At 46.6% G+C, this 26,258-nt stretch overlaps 1 protein-coding gene across 11 annotated transcripts in view; it reads left to right on the forward strand.

Annotated features, from left to right (window-relative positions):
• CTIF (cap binding complex dependent translation initiation factor) overlaps nt 1-26,258 on the forward strand; it is a 299,520-nt gene that overhangs the window by 253,188 nt on the left and 20,074 nt on the right. For all 11 annotated transcript variants that reach the window (XM_057699043.1, XM_057699042.1, XM_057699041.1 and 8 more), the window contains one exon: nt 8,222-8,377. In XM_057699043.1, the coding sequence (XP_057555026.1) occupies nt 8,222-8,377 (156 nt within the window). The remainder of the gene's footprint in view (nt 1-8,221; nt 8,378-26,258) is intronic.

The raw sequence follows: 26,258 nt of genomic DNA on the forward strand, positions 1-26,258 counted from the left end.
AGTTCTCTTGGGTTTTTCACTTATATAAGCGTATCAAATCATTTTACTGCCTTCCTTCCAAGGGTCATGGATGTTGCTGCAGTTTTTTAATCAAGCCTATTGATACTACATGTATAGATGTACTGATACTAAATCATCCTTATCTTTCTGGCATAAAATCTACATGGTTATAATGGATCTATGTGTTAGTATTTCATTTAGGACTTTTATATCCACTCACATTAGAGATTAGCCCATAGACTTCCTTATTTGTAATTTACTCTTATCACAAGATTTTGGTAATAAGGAACTGGAAAAGCTTATCTTTTTCTGTGTTCTGGATCACTTTACATAGCAAAGCAGGTATCTAATTTTTTGACAGTGTGAATCAACTTGCCTACAAGAGTCATAAGTTTAGAGACTTCCTTATAATAGGTAATTCAGAATTTTTCATTTTATGATTTTTGGTCTTTTCTGGCTTTTTATTTATTTTTTTAGTAAAATTTGGTGATATCTCTTTTCTAAAAACACCTATTTCATCATTTTTAACAAAATCATCAGCATAGAGTGGTAAATAGTTTTTATTGTGCCTTTTAATCTATTCCATATCTATTGTTCATATTTCTTTTTTCTTTTTTTTAGTCAGCGCAGTTTTTCTTTATTGAAGGATAGTTGATTTACAGTGTTGTATTAGTTTCAGGTGAACAGCAAAGTGATTCAGTTACACATATATATATTTTTTCAGATTCTTTTCCCATATAGGTTATTACAAAATATTGCATATAGTTCCCTGTGCTATACAGTAGGTCCTTGTTGGTTATCTATTTTATATATAGTAGTGTTTGATGTTAATCCCAAACTCCTAATTTAGCGCGCACCCCGCCCCCCCGCCCCCCCCCCCCCCCCGCTTTGGTAACCATCAGTTTCTTATGTCTGTGGGTCTCTTTCTGTTTTGTATATGAGTTCATTTGTGTCATATAAATTTTTTTTAGATTCTGCTTATAAGCAGTATCATATGATATTTGTCTTTGGCTTACCTCACTTAGTATGGCTGCAAATGGCATTATTTCATATTCTTATGGCTGAGTAATATTCCATTGTATAAATATACCACATCTTCTTCATCCATTCATCTGTCAGTGGACATTTCGGTTGCTTCCATGTCCTGGCTACTGTAAATAGTGCTGCAGTGAACATTGGGGTGCATGTATCTTTTCAAATTATAGTTTTCTCCAGATATATGCCCAGGAGTGGGATCGCTGGGTCGTATGGTAGTTCTATTTTTAGTTTTTTAAGGAACCTCCATAAGCCACTGTTCTCCATAGTGCCTATACCAGTTTACATTCCCATCAACAGTGTAGGAGGGTTCCTTTTTGTCCAAGCCTTCTGCAGCATTTATTATTTGTAGACTTTTTGACAATAGCCATTCTGACCGGTATGAGGTGATACCTCATTGTAGTATTAATTTACATTTCTCTAATAATAATTAGCAATGTTGAGCACCATATTTCTAATTTTATTTCTATTTATGCTTTCTTGGTTTCATATATAATTTCCTTTCTTTATTTTCTAATTAATTAATTTCTGGCTTTAACTGTATTTTGTCCTTTCATATATTTCCTTAGTTATTGGTGGTTTTCTAAGTTTTTTGAGTTAAATACGCAAATTAACACTGTCCAATAGAAGTAAAACGACCCACATATATACTTTTAAATTTAATATTGTATTGTACTATACCCAGTATATTCAGAATTTCAACATGTAATCAGTATTTTTTAAATATGAAACATTTTACATTCTTTTTCTCATACCAACTCTTTAAAAACTAGTGTCTATTTTACACAGACAGCACACCTCAGTTTCTGAGAAGCACATTTCAAGCACTCAATAGTCGGTTTAGAGGGTATATTCGCTTCGTTTTTTAATAGCCAAAATAGTTAAGACTATAAATTTACCTTTCATTATAGCTTTGACCACATCGTACAAGTTTTTATATCTCTATTTCCTAAATGATCTATTATTGCATATTTGATTACATCTTTATTCCATCTTTCTTTAGGAGAATACCTTTTAAACAAGTAATTGGCTATTTCTTAAACTGTTTTTAATTCTTAGTCCAAGTATGTAACCTGTACAGTTCTGTATTCTGGCATTTATAGTAGAATCACAGCTTCTAATGAGGCTTGTTTCAATTTTGTCTTATTCATTCCACTATTTGAGTCATCTAAGTAATACATTTTTTGTTCATTTAATCAATGAAAGAATACTAGTGATTTCATTTTCCAATACTATCTTTTTCTTATGTCTTAATAGCTTTTGTTTTATGTATTTTGAGTCTGTGCTATACAGTATATAATACGTTATCTATTATGGATTGTATTTTTATCTATATAAATAATGTTTATTTTACTTTGAATGTTATCTTGAAAACTACTTTGATTTTACTTGTGTTTTAATTTATATCTGCTAGTGGCTGATAGTGTTTTAATATTTTTAAAAGCACACTTAACGTCTGTTTCTCTATTTATCAAACTTAAGAAAGAAGCAATAACCTATGAATCTTAATGGTCTAAATTATGGAATTTTATGTGCTTAACAATCTTCTGTCCTCCCACCAGTATTCAGCAGTCTTTAGTAATTTAATCTTGGATTATTAGATTACTACTACTATGAAATTCTTACTCAGGTTACATTTAATTATGAAATATCTTCTCTCTTTAGGATTATCTCTGGCTTTTGACTCAATCTTATAACCAAAATTATAATTACTTACTTTGACTCAACTTCATAAGTGTATCTGGTTTCAAGTTTCACTTCTGGTCCTTCTATACCATGATTTTCTCAGAGTTAAGTAGTAATCATTTTTTTTGTCTGGAGCAGGCATTCAAGAGAATTTGTTTTTTTTTTAAAGAACTTTTATTGAGATACAATTGGCATACAATAAACTACATATATCAAGAGAGTTTTTAATTTTTATTTTTAATTGTGGTTTTAAAAAACATAAAATTTATCAGCTCAGCCATTTTCTAAGTGTACAGTTCAGTCATGTTAAGTGTAGTCACATTGTCATGCAATCAATCCCCAAAACTTTTTCAGTCTTACAAAACCGAAATTCTAATCCATTTAACAACTAACTCTTCATTGCCCCATCTCTCCAGTCTCTGGCGACCAACAGTCTACTTTCTGTTTCTATGAATCTGACTACCCTGGATATCTATGTAAGTGGAATCATACAGTATTTGCCTTTTTGTGACTGGTTTATTTCACCTAGCATACTGTCCTCAAGGTTCACCCGTGTTGTAAGCATGTGTCAGAATATTCTATGATTAAATAATATTCCATTGTATGCATATACTACGTTTTGTTCGTCCATTTGTCTGTCAGTGGACACTTGCACTGCTTCCACCTCTTGGCTGTTGTGACTAGTGCTGCTATGAACATGGGTGTGCAAATATTTCTTCAAGGTCCTGCTTTCAGTTCTTTTGTATCTATATCCAGAAGTGGAATTGTTGGGTCATATTGATAATTCTATTTTTAATTTTTTGAGGAATCACTATACTATTTTCTATAGCAGCTGCACCATTTAATTTTTTTAAAGATAAGCGTGTGGGTGGAATTTTTAAAACACATTTGCTTGTGTAAAATGTCTTTGTCTTGCTTTCACTCATAGCTAGGTGGTGTGTTCTTTTCACCTCAAACATATGAAGATGTTGCCTCAGTGTCTGAATTTTAACATCAATTATAGAAGTATAAGGCCAACCATATTTTGTTCCTTTGTAAGAAACCTGGGTTGTTTGTTTTTTTTTCCTTCAAAGCTGTTTTTAAATTTTTTCCTTTTCCTTGAAATTAAAAAAGAAAATTCTCCTGCTAAGTATGAATAGTGGGGCTCTGGAGCACTGTGAACCCTTTTTGTCTGAAGAGTCAGCTCTTTTCTGGGTTTTTTGTTTTCAGCTCTAAGTATTTCTCTCTGGTCCCTTTGTTCTGTGTATTCTGATGTCCTTTTTGAAAACCTCTGTAATTCATGTCCACTCTGTCTTCTCTATCCTTCTTCTTCTTTCTCGTTCTTATCTATTTCTTTCTCTTCAGCTCTCTAGTCATTTTCCAAATCTGTCTTATGGATCACTTTTTCTGCAACATCCATTCTGTCCTTTTCTGCTTCCTATTTACATTTCATTTTGCTGTGGAATTCGGTCCTCCTTTGGTTCTCTCCTATCCCCGGTTCCAGTCTCACCCTTCATCTTAGCCTAAGGTTTTTTTTAACTAATCACATGTCTGTTCTTAACAGACGTACAATTCCACATGTTTGTACTTGGGTTGTTTTATTTTATTTATCTTTGGTTTATCGTAGCTGACATTTTCAGAGTTACGCATTTCCATCAGATCTTCAAGATAATGCTCTCCTCTTTGCTGCGGGGCAGGATTTCTCCATAGACACCATGTTTCTTTTCTCCTCCCTTACCCTTGAATGAGAAAGGCTGGGTTTGGTTTTGGTGTTGGCTGTGCGGGTCATCCTTAGAGCTGCTCAGTGTCTGCTGCGGTAATAGTAGAGTCTCCCCTCAGACCTGAAGCTGGTGGCTTCATGTGCACATCCCAAGTTCAATATCCCATATTTAGCAGGCGTTCAGGCTTCTAGTGAGCTCTGCTAGCCCCAAACAGAATCTTCTCTCGATGCCACAGATTATCAGGAGGAAACTAAGTCAAGCTGTAGTTCTTTGATCAGATGTAATCATTTTTTAAAAACTCCCGTCCCTAGTTTGCTCTGCCCTGAGACTTTTCCTTCCCCAGAGGGCTTGGCCTGAGAGCACTGTGCCTCTGAGGACTCGGGGAACCATCTCCTTCTGCCTCTGAATCCCCAGTGACTACAATAGGAGCAGTGCTGATGGCCGTTGCCATAGTGCACAGGCACGGAGCTTATTAGTAGTTCAGGCTCTTTGCCTACCAGCCAGGCGCAGACAGAGGGAGAGCTGAAGCTTAAGCTCCCTCCCCATCTCACGCCTGCCTGGGTCTCATGGGTAGGGCTCAAGCTACTCTGGGCAACTAGGACGTCTTGGTGACAGCATTTTAGTTCATGATAAGGAGTCTGCAGTGAACTGTAATTTTTCTTCTTTCTCAGTGTTATTGTGGGGCTTATGTCCACCTTCATGGGTTTTTTATGGGAGATATAGAAAGGGCATCTCAGGCACTGATACAGGAGCACCATTTTAACTCCCGCGTTGGCACTTTATAAAGGCCTAGAGTTGTGGTTCTCAAGCATGGTTGTACATTGGAATCACCTGGGGAGCTTTCAGAATGTACCGGTGTCCTGGTCCCACCCTGGCCAATGACACAAGCCTCTCTGGAGTGGGGTCCAAGCATTGGTAGCTTCAGAGTTCCTCCAGGTGACTCCCGTGAGCAACCAGGGCTGAGAATGCTTAGCTCAGAGGAGAGAGCAATGGAAGGGCTTAGGTTCTCATTCAAGTTCTTGCACTGGTGACCTTGGTCAAGTCTTTTCAGTTCTTTGTACCTTAGTTTCTCCCATTCTAAAATGGGAATGGGGATGCCTGCCCCTGCTCTGACCACATAAAGATGTAGTGGGATAAACAGGAGTTAATAAGGATAGAACTACCTGAAGTTCATGACTTCGAGGCCAGCAGTACAGCACCCTTTGCAGGGTCTGGGGCAGCAGGCAAAGTAATTCATTCATTCAAGGTAACCAGAACACCACAGGCCAGCCCCTCTGGGGCCTGCTGGCTCCAGAGTCTGTACAAGGAAGGAGATCCCCCTACTTTGGGGGCCCCTGGCTCAGCCTCCAGGGTGAAAGAACTCCATGCACTGGCAGACCACAGTTGTATACAGGTAGACATTTCAGTGGGAAGAGAGTAGCAAGGCAGGAGGCCTGGGCTGGGGGGGCATGAGGCCCATAAGATCTCTGGGTGTGAGGGGACCTCCAGGGACTGCCTGGACTGATGGCTTAGTGGAAAGTTCAAACTTGGAAAGTGAAGAAGAGTTTGGGTTCTGACGTACTACTTTTCCAACTTAAAAACATCATTAAAAAAAAGCCTGGTCTCCAGAGCAGGTAGACCCTGGGTTGAAATCCCAGTTCTGCCATTGCCTCATGGCCATGGGTAAGTTGCATAACTTCTCTAACCTCAGGTTCACCATCTATAAGATGGGGCAATAACAGGATCTGCCTCACAGGATCATTGTGACGATTAAATGAGATGATACAATCAAGGTGCTTTGCTAGTGTCTGGCTCACAAATAGTAGTTGCTGCTGCTACTGTTACACACACACACACACACAGTAAATTGATGAAACTCTGATAAGTCATAAGCTGTGATCCAGGTTCATCAGAAGCTGGGACTGGTGGGACTTCTCTTGGAAATCTTCTCATCCAGCCCCTAATTTGCCACCTGAGGCCCCATCTGCTCTTTTAGGTTTCTAGATAGCACTTTCACCACACATAAAGGACAGACATTAACCAAGTCATGCACGAAGACCTTCCATCTCTGGAAATTCAGAAATTCTGGCATGGAGAAGAATGCTCAGTGGAAAGCAGTGGGAGAGGTACTGGATTGTGGGATGACTGGCGTCACATTCCACAACCTGTTCCCTCCTGTGTTCTGTTTCTTTTGGGGGCACAATCACCCAGGTCCAGAATCTTGGTATTATCTTTGAGTCTTCCCTTTCCATCATTCCTGCAATCCACCACTTAAAAAGTACTGTTTACCTTGACAAGGTCTCTGGTACCAACCCTGTATCAGTCAGCTACTGCTGCTTAACAAACAAGCACAGAAATCTCAGTGGCACACAGTGATAAGAATGCATTAAGATGATGTGTGTGCAAGTTGACTGGGAGTCACCTGATCTAGGCTAAATTTGGGTGGGGCTCTCCATGTTTCCCTCATCCTCCTCCTGGGACCATCAGACCAGCCCACGGATGGTCTTCTCACAATGATGAAAGCAGCACAGGAGAGTAAGCAGAAATACTTAAGGCCTCTCAAGGGCCAGGATCAGAACTGGCACCCTGTCAGTTCTGCCTCATTCTACTGACCAAGGCAAGTCACAAGGCCAAACCCAAAGATCAGGGGAAAGGGGACAAAAATTGCTGAACATAACCTAATCTACCACAGAGTCTTACCTTTCAATTCCCAGAGAGTTCAGGTTTTTATTTCATTCTGTCTGGACCTTTGTGGAGGCCTCCTTTCTGGTCTCCACACCTATGCCATATTAATTTTCTAAACAGCACAGGTATGACCAAGGCATTTCAGTGGCCCCCCCTCCCCAAAACCTTCCATATCTGCCATCACATGGAACCTGACTCTTTGGCTGGTTTCAATTATCCACACTCTAGCTCCAACCTCCTTTCCCAGCCCTGCCCCCATTTTCCTCTCTATCCCACCTACACTGGGGATGGGGTGACTAATACCTTCCTTCTTCCCAAACACCCATGTTACCTTCCTGGTGCCTTGCCTGTTGTCATTGCTTCACCTGAAATACCACATCTTCCCAGGTTGGAATCCTAGCTCTTCCAAGGCGCTGATTTCCTGTTGAAAGGAATAAGTCCTATCTCTGAGTTCCCTAAAGTCCCTCTACCTGGAACCCTCCAATGGCTTTTAGTACCTTGTCTTGTATCACAGTTATGAATTGAACACGTCTTATCCTACCTCCTAGAGCAGTGCCTGGCGCACAGTGGAGCAATGGTATTTTTAAGGAGGATGAATGAATGAATGAATGCCTCTAGTTTTCCTTCTATGCTCTAGACTACTTGCTGGCAGAGGCTGTAGCTGTGTCTCTAGCCCAGTGCTGGGGCCAAGATGGGCCTCAGATGCCCATTGCTGGATGGGTGGTTACCCTCCCTGATTTGGGGGCATGATTTGGAGGTTAGCAAAGGAGATAGTTTGGCCACAAGGAGTTGAATGGAGGAGGTGATGACTGAGAAAGATGTCATCTCTTCCTTTATCTCATTCCCTCCACCTCAATATCCAGGTCAGTGAGACAAGGCTGTGGGGACCCCCCAATCTCGGGACACTGAAGAAGAGATGCTATGGCCAAAGGCCAAGGTGGTCCTTCTGCCCACAAGTGAGTCTTCAGCATTCATGCTCCAGCCACTGGTCACCCATTGCCCTTCTCATGGAAATCATGGGGTTTACCAGTTGCCCAGGCCCAGCCCTAAGCCAGTAAGCACCCTGATAGAGCAAGGCAGTGCCCGGGCCCCTCCCAGTCCCTGCGCAGCTGACGTGGTCTCTTGTGCCTCCGCAGAAGGACTTCACGGTGCGAGAGGAGCTGCAGCAGCAGGACGTGGAGCGCTGGCTGGGCTTCATCACTTTCCTGTGCGAGGTCTTCGGCACCATGCGCAGCAGCACAGGCGAGCCCTTCCGCGTGCTCGTCTGCCCCATCTACACCTGCCTCAGGGAGGTAAGCCGCCGCAGGCCCTGCCCGAGAGCGCAGGCGCTGCCCTGTCCTGTCTGTAATGACGCGTATCTCCATCTCGCATGCACCAGGAAAGCTACAAGGCTTGTACCACTTAAAGTGATCAATCGTTTGGTTAAGAGAAACGTAACTCCCCGGTGCTTTTGTTTACTCTAGCCAGATTTTTATTTATTGAGTTTACGTAAAAGGAAATGATTCCCCAAAGTAAAGTATTATGAACTCAGACTGCAGTCATTCATGCTCTAGAACACAGCCTACAGAAAGGACATTTACAGAAAATATTATTTGAATGAATAGATGTTTGGACTGGATTGGCTTACCATTGAATTATTTATTTTAAAAAATATCTGCTTCTAAATTTCCTCTGAAAAAGAAATAAATAAGGATAACCAAGAAACTTTTAAGAAGCAGGAAGTCAGTGGAGTACTTGCCCTACCAGGTATTATAACCCACTTTGGAGGGTCACCCTTGGGGGCTCTCAAGGGGTAGGATTGAAGGGGGAACTGTGGAAGTTATTGGTGTGTCCAGTGAGAGGCTGGTGGCTTAAAACGTGGTCGTGAGAGTGAGAAGGGGAAGGGCCAACTGTACTCCAGTTATGTCTTTGAGTTAGAACAAACAGGACCTACTGACAAGAGATAAAGGGAGGAAGTGGTGCAGGGTCCTCGTCTACCAGCCCGCTGGCACCATTTCCTGGGATGGAGAAGCTGGAAGAGAAAGAAATAGAGTAGGGATGAAAACCAGGAGTTTGGATGGCCTGTTGGCCATCCTCGGGGATGCAGGCTTCAGCGGTGTGTGACGTGTCGGCCTGTACCTGGTGCTGGGGACTGCATGGGGTTACCCGGGGAGGGGCTTGGGGGGGGGGGGGGCGGGTTGAGATGGAGGAGAGGAGGTGGACAAGGAGTGGCTGGGAGGCTGGAAACAAGCCAGGAGGCAAGATCAGCACAGCCCTTGTCCAGCGGGGGCAGGGCCAGCCCACACCTCACACCCTCGGCAGCTGGGCCCAAGATGTAGGGAGGTGTAGCCTCTGGGAAATCAGTGGCACCAGGACAGGGAAGTGGCCTGGGTTTGGCAACAAGGAGGTACCCCACAGTGTCGGTGGAGTGAGCACAGAGGCTACATTTGCCACGTTGGGAAGTCAGTGGAGGTGAGGGTATGAGAGTGGACAAGTTTTTGGAGAAGTGTTTCTGTGAAAGGCCCCAGGGAAAGGGAACTTGTCAGCTGAAGGGGAGGTATACGGTCAAGAGACACTTTGTGGTTCTGAAAGAAAGATAATAGAGCAACGTAAGAGAAGGGAGAGGGTATCTGTAAATGCTTCTGACGCATCCGTTTATAGGAAGATAGCACGTTCATCCCAGACTGCGTAGGTCCACATGAAAGCAGAGCATGCAGGCCTCTCCTGGGTGCTTTGTGACCCCGTAAGCCTCTGCCACTCCACGTAGCCGAAGGTGTTTCTTGACAGATGCACTTGACTTCAGACTTGTTTCTCAGATTCAGACAGTGGCCTCTTCCAGCTTGATTTCACTCTCAAAGTGTCCTCAGCGCAGACCTGAGTACCAAGACAGGCCATGGGTATGCTTTTCGCATCTCTTTGGGATGCCTTGAAGGTGGCCCTCTTTGCAGGGGGATGGCCTAGATGGCCTCTTGGAGTCCTCCCACCGCTGCCTGAGTTGCCCTGCACCCCTGACCACCCACCTCAAGGCAGGGAGCAGCACTGTTCCAGGGCAGTGACCTGGATTTCCCCCACACGTTCCCCCTATGTCATCTGGGCACCTCCTGGTGTTGTTGTCACCTGCTCCCTCAAGCAGGAAGCAGGGCTACAGCTGAGCACTGGCCCTGGCTGCTGGGACACTTCTGACACCACCCGAGGTAGCGCGAACCTTCTGGTGTGAGATCCGGAAAGTGCCAAGAGGCTCCAGAAATAAGGAGCCTCCCCTGACGCACACTTGTTTGTTGCATTAAACTCTTCAGGATGGTGTCACACAGACCCCGTCAGGTCATGGTAAACTTGAAGGGTAAATAAATGATCAATGGCTTTCACCATTTTATAAGAGGAAACCACTGCCCCACATTCCAAGCCATCTGCTTGAGGCCACATGGGGAGACCCCTGAATTCTTAGAGTCCGTTGCTGCCTCCTCTACCTTATTACACATCCACTCCTACCCAGGCCTGACCCACATCCCCAAAGTAAGTTGAGTGAGCTCTAAGAAGCCAAAGTCACTGCTGCTGCCTTTCTCCACGCTGGACAGGTTTAGGCTCTTCCCCCAGGGCCACACAGATGGCTGACCCCAAGTGTACAGAGCCCACCCTGCCCTGAGGTCCTCCCAGCTTCCTGAACCATCCCCAGGCTGGCTGCTCCAGCTGCTCACTAGACACACCCCAAGTGAAGCCTCGAGCCCTCCCACAGGATGTGCCAGCGGCTCCCCAAACCCTCCTGCTCAGTCCCCATCATCACATGGCCTAGACCCAGCCTTCCTGCCCCGCTGTGGCCGGGAGCAGCCCCAGGACTCCCCGATTGCCCTTTCTCAGCATCATGGGACACCCACTCCATCCTCTGCTTCGGCACCACCCCCTATGGCTTCCCCTGCTCCGCCTTCCTCGATGCCTCTGAGTTGCACACAAAGCCACCGGCCATCATGGTGCAAAGAGTCTCAATTGGAACAAAGCTAAGGGGAAGATACAAAACCCTCAGTCTCGGGGTCTTCGTGCTCACAGAGGCCACCTTCACTGAATGTGGGGCTCACTCGGATTGAACATGTGCTGAGCCCCTGAGCCCCTTCAGGCTGGAGGACACCCAGTTTTCTGAGAGCCATCCTGCCCTAGAACGAGGCCCCTGGGCATTTCCATCCACACTCTGACCTAGTTGAACTAATCTTCTCTCAGTCACTCAAGCTTGAAACCTTGGACTCTGTCCTTGGAGTCTCTCTCTTCCTGGCCCTAAAACACCTCCTCCCTGACCCAGCTCAAGTCACCTCTTCTGGACCCACCCCTGTCCCCACCCCCAGCTGAGTGCACCAGGAGCTCCCTCCTGAGCAAGGCAGTGCACTCCATCCTTATAGCTCCATCCTTTTTACATCATCTTAGAGGATTTTTTAGTGTTGATAACAGCACAGTGGAAGGTACTGTCCAAAGCACTTCATGCATTCATTTGTCTTTTAACTTGGGCAACACCCTGAAGCTTACCATCCTCATTTTCCAGAGAACAGAGAGATCAGACAGCTTGCTCACAGCCACACAGCTAGGGGGTGGCAGAGTTAGTATGGGAAGCCAGATCTGACTGCCCGAGTCCCTGCTCCTAAACACCCTGCTTCACTGCCTTACGAGCAGAGCAGGAGCCGCTCTTGTTCTATTCTCGTCCATACCCAGCGCCTACTCTGTGGTGGAAGCCAAATAGATTTTGTGGAATTGATTCTGTTTTTGCCATAAATAGCATGTGTCAATCAGAGATCCCTCTTCGAGGGATGGAGGAGAATAATTTTCAATGAGCTCTTTAATTGTTTAAGAGCAAATAGTTTCTGCCAAGATGGTTTTCCAAGTGATTGAGGAGTATTATTGGTGACCAGAAGCTGCACGCGTCTCTTTGCCCTCCTGTTTACAGCTCATATTTGCCTCATGAGTTCTTTTTCATTTTTTTTACTATTTTAAAATGTTTATTGTGGTAAGAACACTTAACATGAGATCTGCTCTCATAACAGATATGTAAGTATGCAGTACAGTATCGTTATCTGTAGGCATAACGTTGTACCGCAGACCTCCAGAATTTACTCATCTGGCAGAACTGACATTTTATACCCAGTGATTAGCAACCCCCCACTTCCTCCTCCCTCCAAGGGGGAGGGAGTTCTATGAGTTTGACTATTTTTTTTAATAAAAATTTATTTATTTATTTATTGGCTGAGTTGGGTCTTCATTGCTACATGTGGGCTTTCTCTAGTTGTGGCAAACGGGGGCTACTCTTCATTGTGGTGCGCGGACTTCTCAGCACCATGGCTTCTCTTGTGGAGCACAGGCTCTAGGCATATGGGCTTCAGTAGTTGTGGCATGTGGGCTCAATAGTTGTGGCTTGTGGGCTCTAGAGCGCAGGCTCAGTAGTTATGGCACACGGGCTTAGCTACTCCGAGGCATGTGGGATCTTCCCGGAGCACAGATCAAACCTGTGTCCCCTGCATTGGCAGGCGGATTCTTAAGCGTTGTGCCACCAGGGAAGTCCCAGAGTTTCACTGTTTTAGATCCCTCATATAAATGGAAACATGCAGTGTTTGTCCTTCTGTGACTGCTTATTTCACTTGGCATAATGTCTTCCAGATTAAACCGTGTTGTCCCATATTGTGAATTTCTTTCTTTTTTAAGGCTGAATAGTATTCCATTGTGTATAGACCACATTTAAAAATCTATTCATCTGTCAATGGACATTTAGATTGTTTCCACATCTTGGCTGCTGTGAACAGTGTTGCAATGAACATGGAATTGCTAATCTCTCTTCCAGATCTTGATTTCAGTGATTGTAGAGAAATACCCGGGAGTGGAATTGCTGGATGATACACTGTAGAAGTTCCGTTTTTAATTATTTTTATATATATATATGTATAAAATGGCCTCCCTAACAGGTGTGGGGTGGTTTTGATTTGCATTTCCTTGATGATTAATGACTTTGGGCATCTTTTCTTATACCTGTTGGCCATTTGTATGTCTTCTTTGGAAAAATGTCTGTTCAAATCCTTGGCCCATTTAAAAAATCTGGTTATTAGTTTCTTTTGCTTTGGGGTTGTAAGCGTTCCTTAATTTTTTTGAAAATTCACCCGTTATCAGATATATGGTTTACAAATATTTTCTCCCATTCTGTAGGATGCCTTTTCACTCTGTTGTTTCCTTTGCTATACAGAAGCTTTTAAGTTTGATGTAGTCCCACTTGTCTGTTTTTGCTTTTGTGCTTTTGGAGTCATATCCATGAAATCATTGCTGAGACCAATGTCATGAGACTTTTCCCATGTTTTCTTCAAGGAGTTACAGTTTCAGGTGTTACGTTTATAAGTCTTTAATCCATTTTTTAGTTTTTTGTGTGTGTATGGTATGTGTCCAGTTTCAGTCTTTTGCATGAGAATATCCAGTTTTCCCAACACCGTTTGTTGAGGAGACCATGCTTTCCCCATTGTATTTTCCTGGCACCTTTGTTTTTGTCCACTCCCTCGCAGTCGACCATACATGCGTGGATTTCTTTCTAGGCTCTCAATTCTGTACCAAAATTCTATATGTTTGTTTTAATTACTGTAGCTTTGTAATATATTTTCAAATCAGGATACATGATGCCTCCCAACTTGTTCTTTTTCAGTTTGTTTCAAGATTGCTTTGACTATTTGGAGTTTTTTGTGGTTCCATATGAATTTTAGAATTTTTTTCTTTTCTATTTCTGTGAAAAATAACACTGGCCTATTTTTTTTTTTTTTTTAGGGTTTTGTTTTGTTTGTTTGTTTGTTTGTTTTTGGCTGCATTGGGTCTTCATTGCTGTGTATGGGCTTTTTTCTCTCATTGTGGTGAGCAGGGGCTACTCTTCATTGCGGTGCATGGGCTTCTCATTGTGGTGGCTTTTGTTGTTGTGGAGCACGGGCTCTAGGCACATGGGCTTTAGTAGCTGCAGCACGTGGACTCAGTAGTTGTGGCTCACGGGCTTAGTTGCTCCAAGGCATGTGGGATCTTCCTGGACCAGGGATCAAACCCATGTCCCCTGCATTGGCAGGCAGGTTCTTAATCACTGTATCACCAGGGAAGTCCCGACACTGGAATTTTGATTAGAGGTTGCATTGAATCTGTAGGTCACTTTGAGTAGTATTGACATCTTAAATATATTAATCTTCTAATCCAAGGTCAGGAACAAAACAAAGAATGCCCACTCTCATCATTCTATTTGACCTAGTACTGGAAGTCCCAGCCAGAGCAATTAGGCAAGAAAAAGAAATAAAAGACACCCAAATCAGAAAGGAAGAAGTGAAATTGTCTCTTTGCAGATGACATGATTTTGTATATAGAAAAACCCTAAAGACGCCACACACAAAAAACTGTTAGGACTAATAAATGAATTCAGTAAATTTGCAGGCTAAAAATCAACATGCAAAAAATCAATGGCATTTCTATATGCTAATAACAAACTATCCAAAAAAGGAAATTAGGAAAATGATCTCACTTACAATAGCATCAGAAAGAATGAAATACTTAGGAATAAACGTAACTAAGCAAGTGAAAGACTTGTACATTGAAAACTACGAAATACTGATGCAAGAAATTGAAGAAGACACAAACAGATGCTAAGACATCCCTCAAGCTGTTTTTAGTTTTTATATTTTAAATATTTATTTATTCATTCATTCATTCATTCATTCTTGGCCGCGTTGGGTCTTTGTTGCTGTGCACAGGCTTTCTCTAGTTGTGGTTAGTGGGGGCTACTCTTTGTTGTGGTGCGCAGGGTTCTCATTGTGGTGGCTTCTTTTGCTGTGGAGCACAGGCTCTGGTGCGTGGGCTTCAGTAGTTGTGGCTCGTGGGCTGTAGAGCACAGGCTCAGTAGTTGTGCATACTGGCTTAGTTGCTTTGTGGCATGTGGGATCTCTCTGGACCAGGGATCGAACACATATCCACTGCACTGGCAGGTGGATTCTTTTTTTTTTCCTCTAAGCTCTTTATTGGAATATAATTGCTTTACACTCTTCTACCAGTTTTTGAGGTACACCAAAGTGAATCAGCTGTATTTATACATATATCCCCATATCCCCTCCCTTGCACGACTTCCCTCCCACCCTCCCTATCCTGGCCCTCTAAGGCATCACCCATCATCAAGTCGGCAGGCGGATTCTTAACCACTGTGCCACCAGGGAAGCCCCTCAAGCTGTTTTTAATAGCATTCTAAGGACCCCTTCATCCTGCTAAGGTCCTCAGCCAAACTGTAACTGCAAGGGTTCCACACACAGGAGGGCTGTAATCAGTGTTTGTGGCCTGAGCTAAGGGTTTCGTCATCTCCCGTCTCACCTGGGACTGACCTGGCATATTTGGGGTCTGGCTCACCCAGTGCCATCCCTCATCCTTTTTCTTGACTCTACAAAGCTCTCTGCCACCTCTGTGACCCAGTGATGATTTTGCTAGACTCCTCCAAGTTATCATTGAATGCATCTCTCTGGGCCCCTTACTTCAAGAGCTTTGTTGACAATTCCTCTGCAGGGGATACTGGGGTGGCTTTTAACCCCTCACACTTGTATCCTCTGAGCCGACTTTCCCCGTGCACCTCAGGCATTTCTATCCACTCCCTCTCATCCTTCCTCCCTCCCCCAAACAGCCTACCTTCCCTCTCTCCATTCCCATCCTCTTGCCCTCTACTGAGTGTGGAGTGGGGCAGCCACAGCCAGAGGTCAGGAGTGGAGGAAGGGAGGGGGTGCCTCTCTCAGGAATCTCTCCTCCCTCTGCACCCCTCTTTGACCCCCACCAGCCTCTCCCTCTGGTTGGCTCCCTTGCTCTCCTCCCCACCCCTTCCCTGGACCCAGAAACCCCATCTGCCCCTCCCTGCCCTTCCTCTGAGGGGTGCCTCTGAGCTGCAACCCCTCCAAGGATGCAACTGGCTGGGCTCCTAGAGGAGGCTGGCAGGCACAGGCTGGGGAGGAGAACACAGAGGGCAGCGAGTCGGGCTTCTCAGGAAATGAAATTGCTTCGTGCAACAATGAGTGAGCCACTTTTTTAACTTTTTGCGTGAGCGTGCATTCAATTGCTCACATTGTTTTGGCTCCAGGGGGAAATTTGACCTCGGAAAAGGCTGAGATGAAGTGGGTGTGGGTGGAGATCCTCTGCTATTTCACAGGGCTGAGAGAGTCAAGCAGAACATTCTTCAGAGGTACCTTTCCAGTGGGACCATTCCTCCCTTCCCGAGAGCAGGAGATGAGACTGCATCATGGGACTGCATCTAGTGCCCAGCTGGGGCTAGGGCAGGGCCCCCTGTGGCTGGAAGAAACCAAAGTCGGCTCTGTGCAGGGAAGTGATGGACCCTAAGGGAAACAGAGACTTGAAATTATCCTCCATGCAATGCCCAGAACTCTCAGTTGCACCCCTGGCGGGGGTGAGGGGTGCCTGCCCCCTCTGCACTTTGGGAAGCTTTTATAAAATTACAAATTCTCAGACCCCTTCTTCAACCAATTAAATCAAACTTTCTGGGGATGGGGGTTTAAGGAGGCAGGGGAATGGGGTACAGACTTAAGCCTTCCTTGTGACTCCAATGTGCAACCAAGGTTAAGAAACACAAGTAGCCGCATCCTAGGTACATTTCGTGAGGCCACTAATGAGCAAAGGGCAGGTGCGGAGGGTACCACCGGAAGAGCCAGAGAGACCTGAGTTTGAATCCCAGCTCTGCCACGTACTAGCTGCGGGGCTTTAACCTCATTTTTCATCTTTATAAACCTCAGTTTTCTATCTTTGCATGGAAATAATGGGAATAACTCTCTCTGCGGGTTTGTTTTAAGGCTTAAAATAAGTGAGATGTTCATATAAAGCAAGTGATGTGTGACAGCCCCTCGGTGAGATGACATGTTGTGAATTGCTGTCAAAAGCAAACTGCATTACAGGAATTGCTCGAGAGAAGTATCACATCACAGGAGCCCCACAAAACAAGATCCATTTTCCTAACTCAGCACCAAGGACCCCCCATGACCACAACTCCTTTTCCTAGAGAACTTCTCACAAGTCCTACAGCTCCAGTCAGACTGTTCCTGTTGTATTTCCACAGAAGGTCTCTTACATTCCTCCTGCTTGAGTGGGATCTTCCTCCTCCTCCTGCCTGACTCTGGCCCCGCTTCAAGACCAAGTTCACCTTCCCACCACATCCCCACCCCACCCTGATTTACTCTTCCTGCAGCATCCTACAGAACTCGCGTCCACATAGGGCTGCCAACACCTGCTCTCTGGACATGTCCTTTACCAGTGGTTGTATTAATGCCTTGTGACCTCTTTTCGGTTGCTTTTAAATCATTTCAGTCTTCCATTGGTACCTGAGGATAGGCTGAGTCTCCTCTATCAAGTAACCCTGACTGCATTTTGTTCAGGACTCTGGGTCCATTCGGTAAGCAGTGATTTGGTTTGAGACAAAGCTAGATTCTTATTGAACTGCAAAGTTTCCTAGTTGTAGAAGAAGGAAGGAGTATAAATTGTGATCTTCCCCCAAAGGGCTTACAATCCACTTGCCTACCACATCCACGGAAATTAAGCGGCTGTGAACATTTATGATGGGTTGTACACATACAGAGGTGGAGGCAGTTTAGGAGTGTGGACAGCTGCGGGGGGCAAAAGGGAAGGGGCACTAGAGCAAAAGGGGAAGTAGGCTTCAGACAAGTATTGGCAGGGAAGGAGAAAGTCCTCCAGGAAGAAAACTTTGAGTGGAGGGCTAGGAGCCAGAATGGGCACGGCCAGTCTGTTTTGTCAAGGTGAGGAGACGGCCTGATGGGTGGGTGGTGGGCTGGCATGGGCTCCCAGCAGAGGCCTTCTGGCGGCCACAACGCGATACTGAGCACCTCTCTCTGAGAGTGTTTTAAGCTGGAGAACAACACCATGGAAAGCATAAAGGAGGGTTTGTGTATTCATTCAACAAACACTGAGAAAAATGCTATTTCTTTACTGAACTGAAAGGTCTCCCAGACACTTTTCCTGCTAGAAATGTGCTGAGATAAAGTCAAATAAATCTGCGGCACTCCCTAGCCAAAGAGGCCCACGGGTAACTTAGTGCACGGTGGGAAGCACAGTGTTCAAAATTAGGTGAGAGTGGGAAGCGGGAACGTGGGCGCCCAGAAGGCAGATGAGACAAGATCTGCCTGGCAAGGGCATCTTAGCCGAGAACAATCTGACTAGAGCCGTCCATCAAGCAGGCTAAGCAGCAGGAAGGGAGGGGCTGGAACGAAGCTTGAAAATCCAGGAGAACCTTTCTCCATGAACAGTTTATTCCGGCCCTAATCTTAGGCACAGACCCCGCTTGGAATGTTTTCTCTGAGAATGCAGCCTTCCCAGGGCAGGTACATAGCCCATGGGCACTGGTTTAGCGGCAGAGTTCCTGCAGGTCCAGCAGCTGCTGCTATGAATACCCAGCTTAAGCAACCGTTCCTGTAACCTCCGCAGAAATAACTGCCCACCGTTTTGTCCCCTCCAGAGCTGCCGTCCCCCTCTTCCACTTGGCAGCCAAGTCACTCTGCAGTGCGATGCCGCTGACCTACTCAGACCCCCCCCCCCCAAACACAGATACACACACACACACAGACACACACACACACGGATGTGCCCCCATCTGAGGCTGCTGGAATCCTTGACCTCCTCAAGATAAAACTCAGGTCTCACCCCCCAGCCCCACTCCCCGACCCTCCCCCAGCCCCCCCTTTCACTGTCCTACTTCCTTAGCCAGACACTGCAAACTGAAATGTGAAATTTGAAGCCAGTGTTCCCCTTAGCAACCATGGTAACACAGGATCTGATAGAGAGCCTGGAGTTATAAAAATACCAGCTTCCACCAGACACTGGTTTCCAAAGGGAAACCAGTCTCCACGCCAGAACCGTTTTTAAACAGTCTTAAAACTCAAAGAGATTTCTAAACCCATCTCAACATGGCTCAGGAGGACATTTCTTCAATCCCGTTTTGGAAGGTGGTGCCGTTGCAAGCTTTCGGTATTCTGTCTAAAATTTAGAGACGCAGAAAGGATGTGGCTCTCTGAGAATTCGGTAGCTGTGTCAACGATATATCAGTGGGAGTAATTTTTCTTAAACGGCAAATAGTCGACTTTTTTTTTTAAGTTTGACTGAATTGCTGCCACACCTTCCAAGATCCCTCCCAGAGAGTCCCCAGCGCCATCAATCCTTCTAACTATAGAGGGGGAATGATTTGCTCTGTCTCCCCTTTATTGAAGACAGTTTTAATGAACATAACCATTTTCTAGCAGGAATTCTACGTTTAAGCCCTCGAGTGGAGAGGTAAGAGGTAGAGTTGTCTAAACGTCTCTGCTCAGGGCCCAAAAGAAAAGTCCTGCATCCCTGTCCTCCAGTCCCTCCCCGCCCCCATCACGGCCTCTCACCTTATCCCAGCGCTGCCTGCAGGGGGCGTCCGGTCGCGCGGGTTGGGGGTGGGGGGGCTCTTCCTGGACGCATGGGCCTCCCCGGCCCCAGGCTCCAGAGCCGCCTCAGCAGCCCTGGGTGGACGGGGCTCTCCCCACCTTCCCCTCCACCCCCAGCTCTCCTGCTTCCTCTTATCTCCTGGGGCCACGCCTAGTAATTTTGAAAAATATTCTAACTCGGTAATTCATGTCTGAACTTCAAGAGGCCCCTGCGTTCTGCACCGTCGCGCAGAAGGCAGGCGGGACTTTTTTTTCTAAGCTGGCAAATGGAAGGTGGAGGATGAATTGTTTATTACTGGAGTTGTGTGTGCAAGATAAACAAGTGTGTATGTACATGTACACATACGCATGCGTCTCTCCGTAGATTTTTTTTTTTTTTTTTAAAGCCTTTGGGTTTGGGGAAAAAAAGGATCCCTTGTTCCCTCCCAGTGGCGTCTTCCCGGTGGGCTGATGTGGGAGTCTGCTTAGCCAGCTTGGGAGCATGAGGGAGACAGGCTGAGACACTGGGTGAGTGTGTAGGTCCGGGTGGGGGGATTGGCTGGGAGCAAAAGGGAGTGACCCGTATACTTAGAGGATAAGAACCCAGGCTCAGTGGGGTGGAAAATGTCCATCAGTAACTTCAGATAACCCAGAAGTCCAAAAAAAAAAAAAAAAGTTCGCCTGTTTCCCACCTCGGAGGAGGGTGTAGGCGGCCCCACTGAATCCTGTCCTGGCCAGGACCCCTCAGCGCCCCCCACCAAACGCCTCCCCGTGGTTTGCCCATCCCCCACCCCAGTCCTGCCAGGCCTTTCTCCCCCAGCTCTTGTCCCCTCCACCCCGCAGTTTGGTGCCAAGGGCTGAGCTGGGGCATGGGCCTACTGTGCGTGGCCCCTGCCCATGAGGGAGGCGAAGTTGAAAAAAAACAAAAAGTGCCCCGTGCTGGGAGCTGGTGCGTAAATCACACACAAGTCCCTCCAGGACCCACACGGATCTCTCTTTAACCTACCGCAGCGCTCAGGGTCAAACCGTTCACATCCACCAGCTGACGATACCTCAGCTGTGGCTGCCTCACCTTCAGGGTAGATGTTGTTGAGGCAGCACTTGCTGGCCTGGAAACCAACACGTTAGGAACCACCTTTTCTCCTCTTTTCTGTCCATCTCAAGCCCTCGCTAGCCCCCAGTGCCTTATTGATGGCTGCACTGTCACTGCCACCAGCAACCATGAGTAGGTGACCTGGGGCCTGAGCCAGGGTCAGCCTTTCTGGTAGCCAGAAGAGAAGGGTGTAGGGGAAGAGGTGGACTTCAGAGCCAGGCAGACCCGGGCAGCTTACCCACCCTGGCCCTCCGTTCCTTGTCAGCATGAGGATTAAACATAATTTAGTAGATTTGTTAATTACAAGTTGACTTCCTCCCTTCCCTGTAGCAGGACACACAAAGACGTGGAAAAAAAAAAAAAAAGCCATGGTATATAGGGGTCAGTCAGCAGCATATTCATATCATAGAGAACGAAGTGCTTCTTAATGAGAAGCAATGTGAAGGAACACAGTAGATTAAGTCTCGGGTTCTTTGTCCTTGCCATCCCTTCTAGAATACCCTTCCAGGTATCCTTCCAGGCCTCTTCTAGCTGTCAGTTCCTCAGAGGGACCCTCCGAGACCATTCTCCTCGCAGCCTACTTTCTTTCTCTCCATAGCCCTGACTACTATCTGACTCCACCGGAGAGTTTTCTTTGCTAATCTGCTCCTTTTCTGTCTCCCCAGCTAACATGGAAACTCTCTAAAGGCAGGGGCTGGTCTGCTCTGTTCATAGCTGTATCTCCAGTGCCTGGAATAGTGCCGCCCATATAGTAGGTGCTCAGTAAATCCTGTTGACTAACTTAATGAAATAGAATGTCTAGACTGAGCAAAGCAGGGGACAACAGTTGCCCTTCTAGAGTCAATGGAGGAAGATTTCTTAGGGGAGATGAATCCCGAATCCTTGAAGAGGCACGGTGCGCAAGCAGGGTGGGGCTGGCTGGTCCTGGTCCCTAGAGATGAGCTCAGAATGAGGGAGGGACAAGGAACACTCTCCCCGAAAACCAGCCCAAAGGAGTGTGCTCAGAGTGTGAGCAAAAACTACTGTCAGTCAGTGAAGCTGCCCGTATTCTGTCCCCACATTTCGCTCCCGTCAAGTGGTCTTTTCTTGACTTCATTCTGCCAGGCTTCATGTGAGATGGAATGAGCCTGTCGAAAGTCAGAATCCTATGAGCCACCATTGCGAGGGAGAGTCAGGGTGGGCTTCTGGCCCTGCTGCACAGAGAGAGAGCCTTGGGGAAGGAGTTAAGGAGGGCCGCTGAGTGAGCACCTGCTGGGCGCCGTGCCTGCTTCAGCTGGACCTGGAGATGCAGCCAAAGAGCAGAGCCTTCCTCGCCTGCCTCTCCCCGAAGGAGAAGGAGTAAGTAGGATGCACAGGGCACATGAGGGTGTGTGAGGGTTGCAAGAAGGTGAGGGCTGAGCACAAGAGGTAGGAGAATGCAGAGAGTGAGAGAGGACACCCACAGTCACAAACGTTGAGGACAAGGAAACCTCTTAGCCCTTGACAATCACAGCACAATCCCAGCAATGCAGTGACACATCCAGTACAATATAATGGGAGCCACTATGTCACTGTACCTTATCCAACAGCTGCGTTTTTAAAAGGGACCATTGAAATTAATTTTAGTGTCTTTTATGTTATCTCATATATCCAAAGTGTTATTTCAATGTATAATCAATATTAAAAAGCATCAGTGAGTTTTTTTATATTATTCTTTTTTGTACTAAGTCTGAAATCCAACGTGTATTTTATACTTAAAGCATCTCTTAGTTTGGACTCAGCTCATTTCCAGTGCTCAAGACCACGTGTGCCCGGTGGCTACTGTACTGAACCATGTAGGTCTGGAAGCTAGCTTCTGGAATTCTCAGGCTTTTGCAACAGTCTGGATCCCGAAAGTATCTGGATCCCCAAAGTTTCAAAAGTATTTTTATAGCTTCTCTCACTGAAGACCCAGAAGCAAAGGAAGGCAGTGTGAGCTGAAACTTTAAACTCAAAGTCCACATGGTAACACTGCTTGGTTGGCCGGAGCTCCCTGATGGGGTCTGCAGAAGACAATCCTTTTGACCCCAGAATGAAAAAAGGTGGAGAGAGTGAAAAGGGGAGGCGGAAAAGGTAAGAGAGAAGGAAAAACACAGAAAGGGGAAAAAAAAGGCCGTGGGTGGCCAGGGTGGCAGGCTGCATGACAGAGCTAAGAACAGAATCCACAGACCGAGGAGGGGGCAGCCCCGGCAGGGCAGGCAGCTGCCAGCTCCTGCTCACAATGGCTAAACAGAAAGCACAGCCCAGTCCGTGGAAGGCACAATTAGCTCATTCTTCCACTGCCCTTTTGATTACACTGTTGTTCTCAGGACAGCCATTTCTGTAATTAAGACCTCGTCCCTTACTCAGAGGTATTGAAACATACAAGTATTTGCTGAATCTGGTTTCCCAGGGTTAAAAGCCAGACTTAGGAAATGCAAACACACATTCACTAACTAATTATCCTTTCATTAAGGCTGAAGCCCTGCTTAAAACAATTAGCTCCAGGAATTGAACAGTAGGTACGACTCCACTTTTTGCTAATTGTTCCCCCCTGACCGCCCGGGTATGGCCAGTCTCGAGGGAGGGGGGCACAGCAGGGAATGAATGCGTCCGCTGCTTTTGGTCTGGACTGGCCTGTGTTCAGCTTGCTTTGGAAACGTTAGTCAGAGGAGAGCTGGAGGTGTGGGGAAGAGCTTGGAGGATGTGGTTTGGGCAAGGGGAGTCGAGAGGCTGCCCCAGGCTTGGACGCGGGCCGTGGGAAGTCTCAGAGGCCGCTGCTGGCCACATGGAGGTGGCTTGCCTGGCTGGAGCGGAGGGCCTGGGCCAAGGATTAGCTGACTGGAAAGCAATTAGATGAGGTGGGGCTGGCTGGGAAAATACCTGGAATCCCAGGACCAGGGTTGAGACTTGCTTGGGCACTGCCCAAGGCGGGAGGCCTTGTGCGCTCTGGGGAGTGGAGGTGCCCCTCGGTGAGGCTGGCCGCCCCTGGCCCACCCGGCCCAAGCCTTTCTTGCCTTTGGCCGATGAGGAGAAGTGGATTCTAGAGTGTGGGGAGTCCGGGAAAGAGGCCCTTTTCTGATTACGTTTCCTCTCTCCAAATGTCTCCTCTGCCTCAGTTTGCCTGCCCCCGCCTCCACGCCTCCACAGACTCCCAGCACTTTCCTTAGGCCAGCCTGGTGCCATCAGACTAGCTCCCCCTTTTCTAGCTAGGAGGGATGTGTATGTAGGGCGTTACCCTTCCAGGGACGTTAACCTTTTGAAAGGAGAGGTTGAAAGAAAAAAATGTGTGCCCCAAAAGAAAGAAAGATGCTCAGAGTTTTTGAGGGGAGTCGGGGAGATGACCAACCCCTCCAGGGGTCTCCCCAGAAAATACCCTCAGGCATTAAAGCTTGCAGAGAATTCCTGGAGCCTGTCCTCGGGGGGGGGGGGGGGGGGGGGGGGCTTCCAGTTAAGAGCCCCTGCTCCAGAAGTGGAATTGGGATTGTCATCCAGACAAATAGTCAAAGGGACCTTCCAGACCACCCTCAAAGCAACAGTGTAAAGGATTCTCAGGGTTGACCCAGCACAGATAAGGACTCCCACAGATTCCAAAAGCCCCTGACAGCTCACTCCCCACCCCCACCCCCAAGAGATCCCAGCTCATCCAGGAGCTCTCCTATCCTCTCCCCAGATCAGAGGTCAAAAGACTTCTCTAAAGGGCCAGATAGTAAATATTTTAGCTTTGCAGACCAAGAGGCAAAATCGAGTTTAACCACATGCCTGCGATTTGTACTGCGCTGAGCAGCAGTGCGAATCAATGAGAGCGGTTTCTGTAGAAACTACTCAGCTCTGCCTTCGTAATGGGATGATATGTAAATGAATCAGAGTGACTGTGTTCCAACAAAACCTTATTTATGGACACTGAAATTTGAATTTTATATCATTCTTATGTGTCATAGAATATTATTCTTCTTTTGACTTTTTTTCCAGCTATTCAAAAATATCAAAATTATTCCGAGCTCATGAGCCCATAAAAAGCAGGCTGTGGACCACATTTGGCCAGCAGGCTGTAGTTTACTGACCCCTGATCTAGATCTGTGGTTCTCAGCTGGGAAATTGCCCTTCAGGTACTGTTGATGCACATGAAAATTTGAGAACCACTGTCAGAAAGGAGAATTTGCCATCTCTCAGGCACTGCTGATGCTGAGGATAGAAGGACCACACACTGAGTAACACTGAGCTAGCCTGAACTCCACCTCCACTTTACAGGTGACAAAACTGAGGCCCATAGCTCTATCGTATGAACCCAGGGAGAGGCTTCTCTGTCCCAGGGTGCAGAGCTGGGTGGTTTTCTATCTCTGGCCGCCTTCAGAGATCTACCGTTTCAGCTCACGATGCCTGAGGCTCTAGCTGAGACACAGGAAATGTGTATGTGTTCCCTGGAGTCCCAAAGCGGCAGGGCTCTGGTGACTCACTTCCCATGAGCAACGATAGTACGCACTGAGGCATCCCCATGCTGTCAGTCAGCTCCCTCCTGACCACCCTGCCCTGCACTTTAGAGAAACTCCCTGCCAGCTTCAGGGTTTCACAGAGCTGGAGGAGAGGGAAGCTAAAAGCCCTCTCTGTTAAAAGGGAAATGGAAAAAAGAGGGCTTGGACATCAGATTTACGTGATTTCAGATCCCACACTGTTTGTACTAGCTGGGACCTGGAGCAAGTTATTTAATCTCTTTGAGCCTCAATTTTTCCATCAGTAAAATGGGCAAACAGCCTCTACCTCTGCAAGATTGTCTTAAGGATTGGTGATCATGTCTGTCAAGCATCTGGCACATAGTACAGAACTTTTATGGTCTCTTTATTGGCCACCCTGGTGTTGTGCCTTAACCACAGAGCTACCCAGCCACAGCCTAGACAGCCGTGAAAGAAGGTGACACCTGAGACTGTGGCTGTGTTGATGTCACTGGCCTGCACATCTTTGACATTTCCTTGAGTGATTTAGGGGTAAGGCTCATGCCCAGTGTTCGTACCTGGGGCCCTTGGGTGGCCTTCACGGTCTGGGAACCCACTGAAATTGCCCGCTGACATCTGTGAACCTGTGGAGATGTGCATTTTTCTGGGAGAGCTGCCAGAGTTCTCATCAGATCCTCAAAGGGCTCCACGTTCCCCCCTGAAAGTTACCGGACACATATCTGTAAACACAATGTAGAAGAGAGCACCAGACTTTGAGACAGATTCCTGGATTTGGACATCAGCTCCCTGACCCTGACCTATAGCCTAGGGCACATGGGAAGTCATCTAATTCAGATCTGGATTTCCATGTCCTCAGCCCTAAACACTGTGACTATCATACCTGGCCCACCGAGTCCAGAATCAGATGATATATGATGAAGGAAAACCTAGAGTGGGCAGCCAGGAATGGGTAGGGCTCTCACAGGGGGCCACCCTGCAGGGTCAGTGTATTTGCTTCCATTGTAAATAATGGGGGTTTTAGGGTGGGCAAAATGAAGCTCTGGCGATAAGGAGGGTCATGGTGACCCTCAGGGAGGGTCGGTGAAAAAAGGGGGTGCAGGCCTGTGGGGTGTGAGCCAGGTGGTAGCTCTTGGTCAGGGCATCAGAAGTATGTCTGCCCTTCATGATTTGTGTCAATCCATCCCCCTGCATACGCAAGAGGTGTGCACATTTTTGCACGTGTGATACTTCAACA

The sequence above is a fragment of the Hippopotamus amphibius genome, chromosome 11, assembly GCF_030028045.1.
Source record: "Hippopotamus amphibius kiboko isolate mHipAmp2 chromosome 11, mHipAmp2.hap2, whole genome shotgun sequence".
NCBI classification, from domain to species: domain Eukaryota; kingdom Metazoa; phylum Chordata; class Mammalia; order Artiodactyla; family Hippopotamidae; genus Hippopotamus; species Hippopotamus amphibius.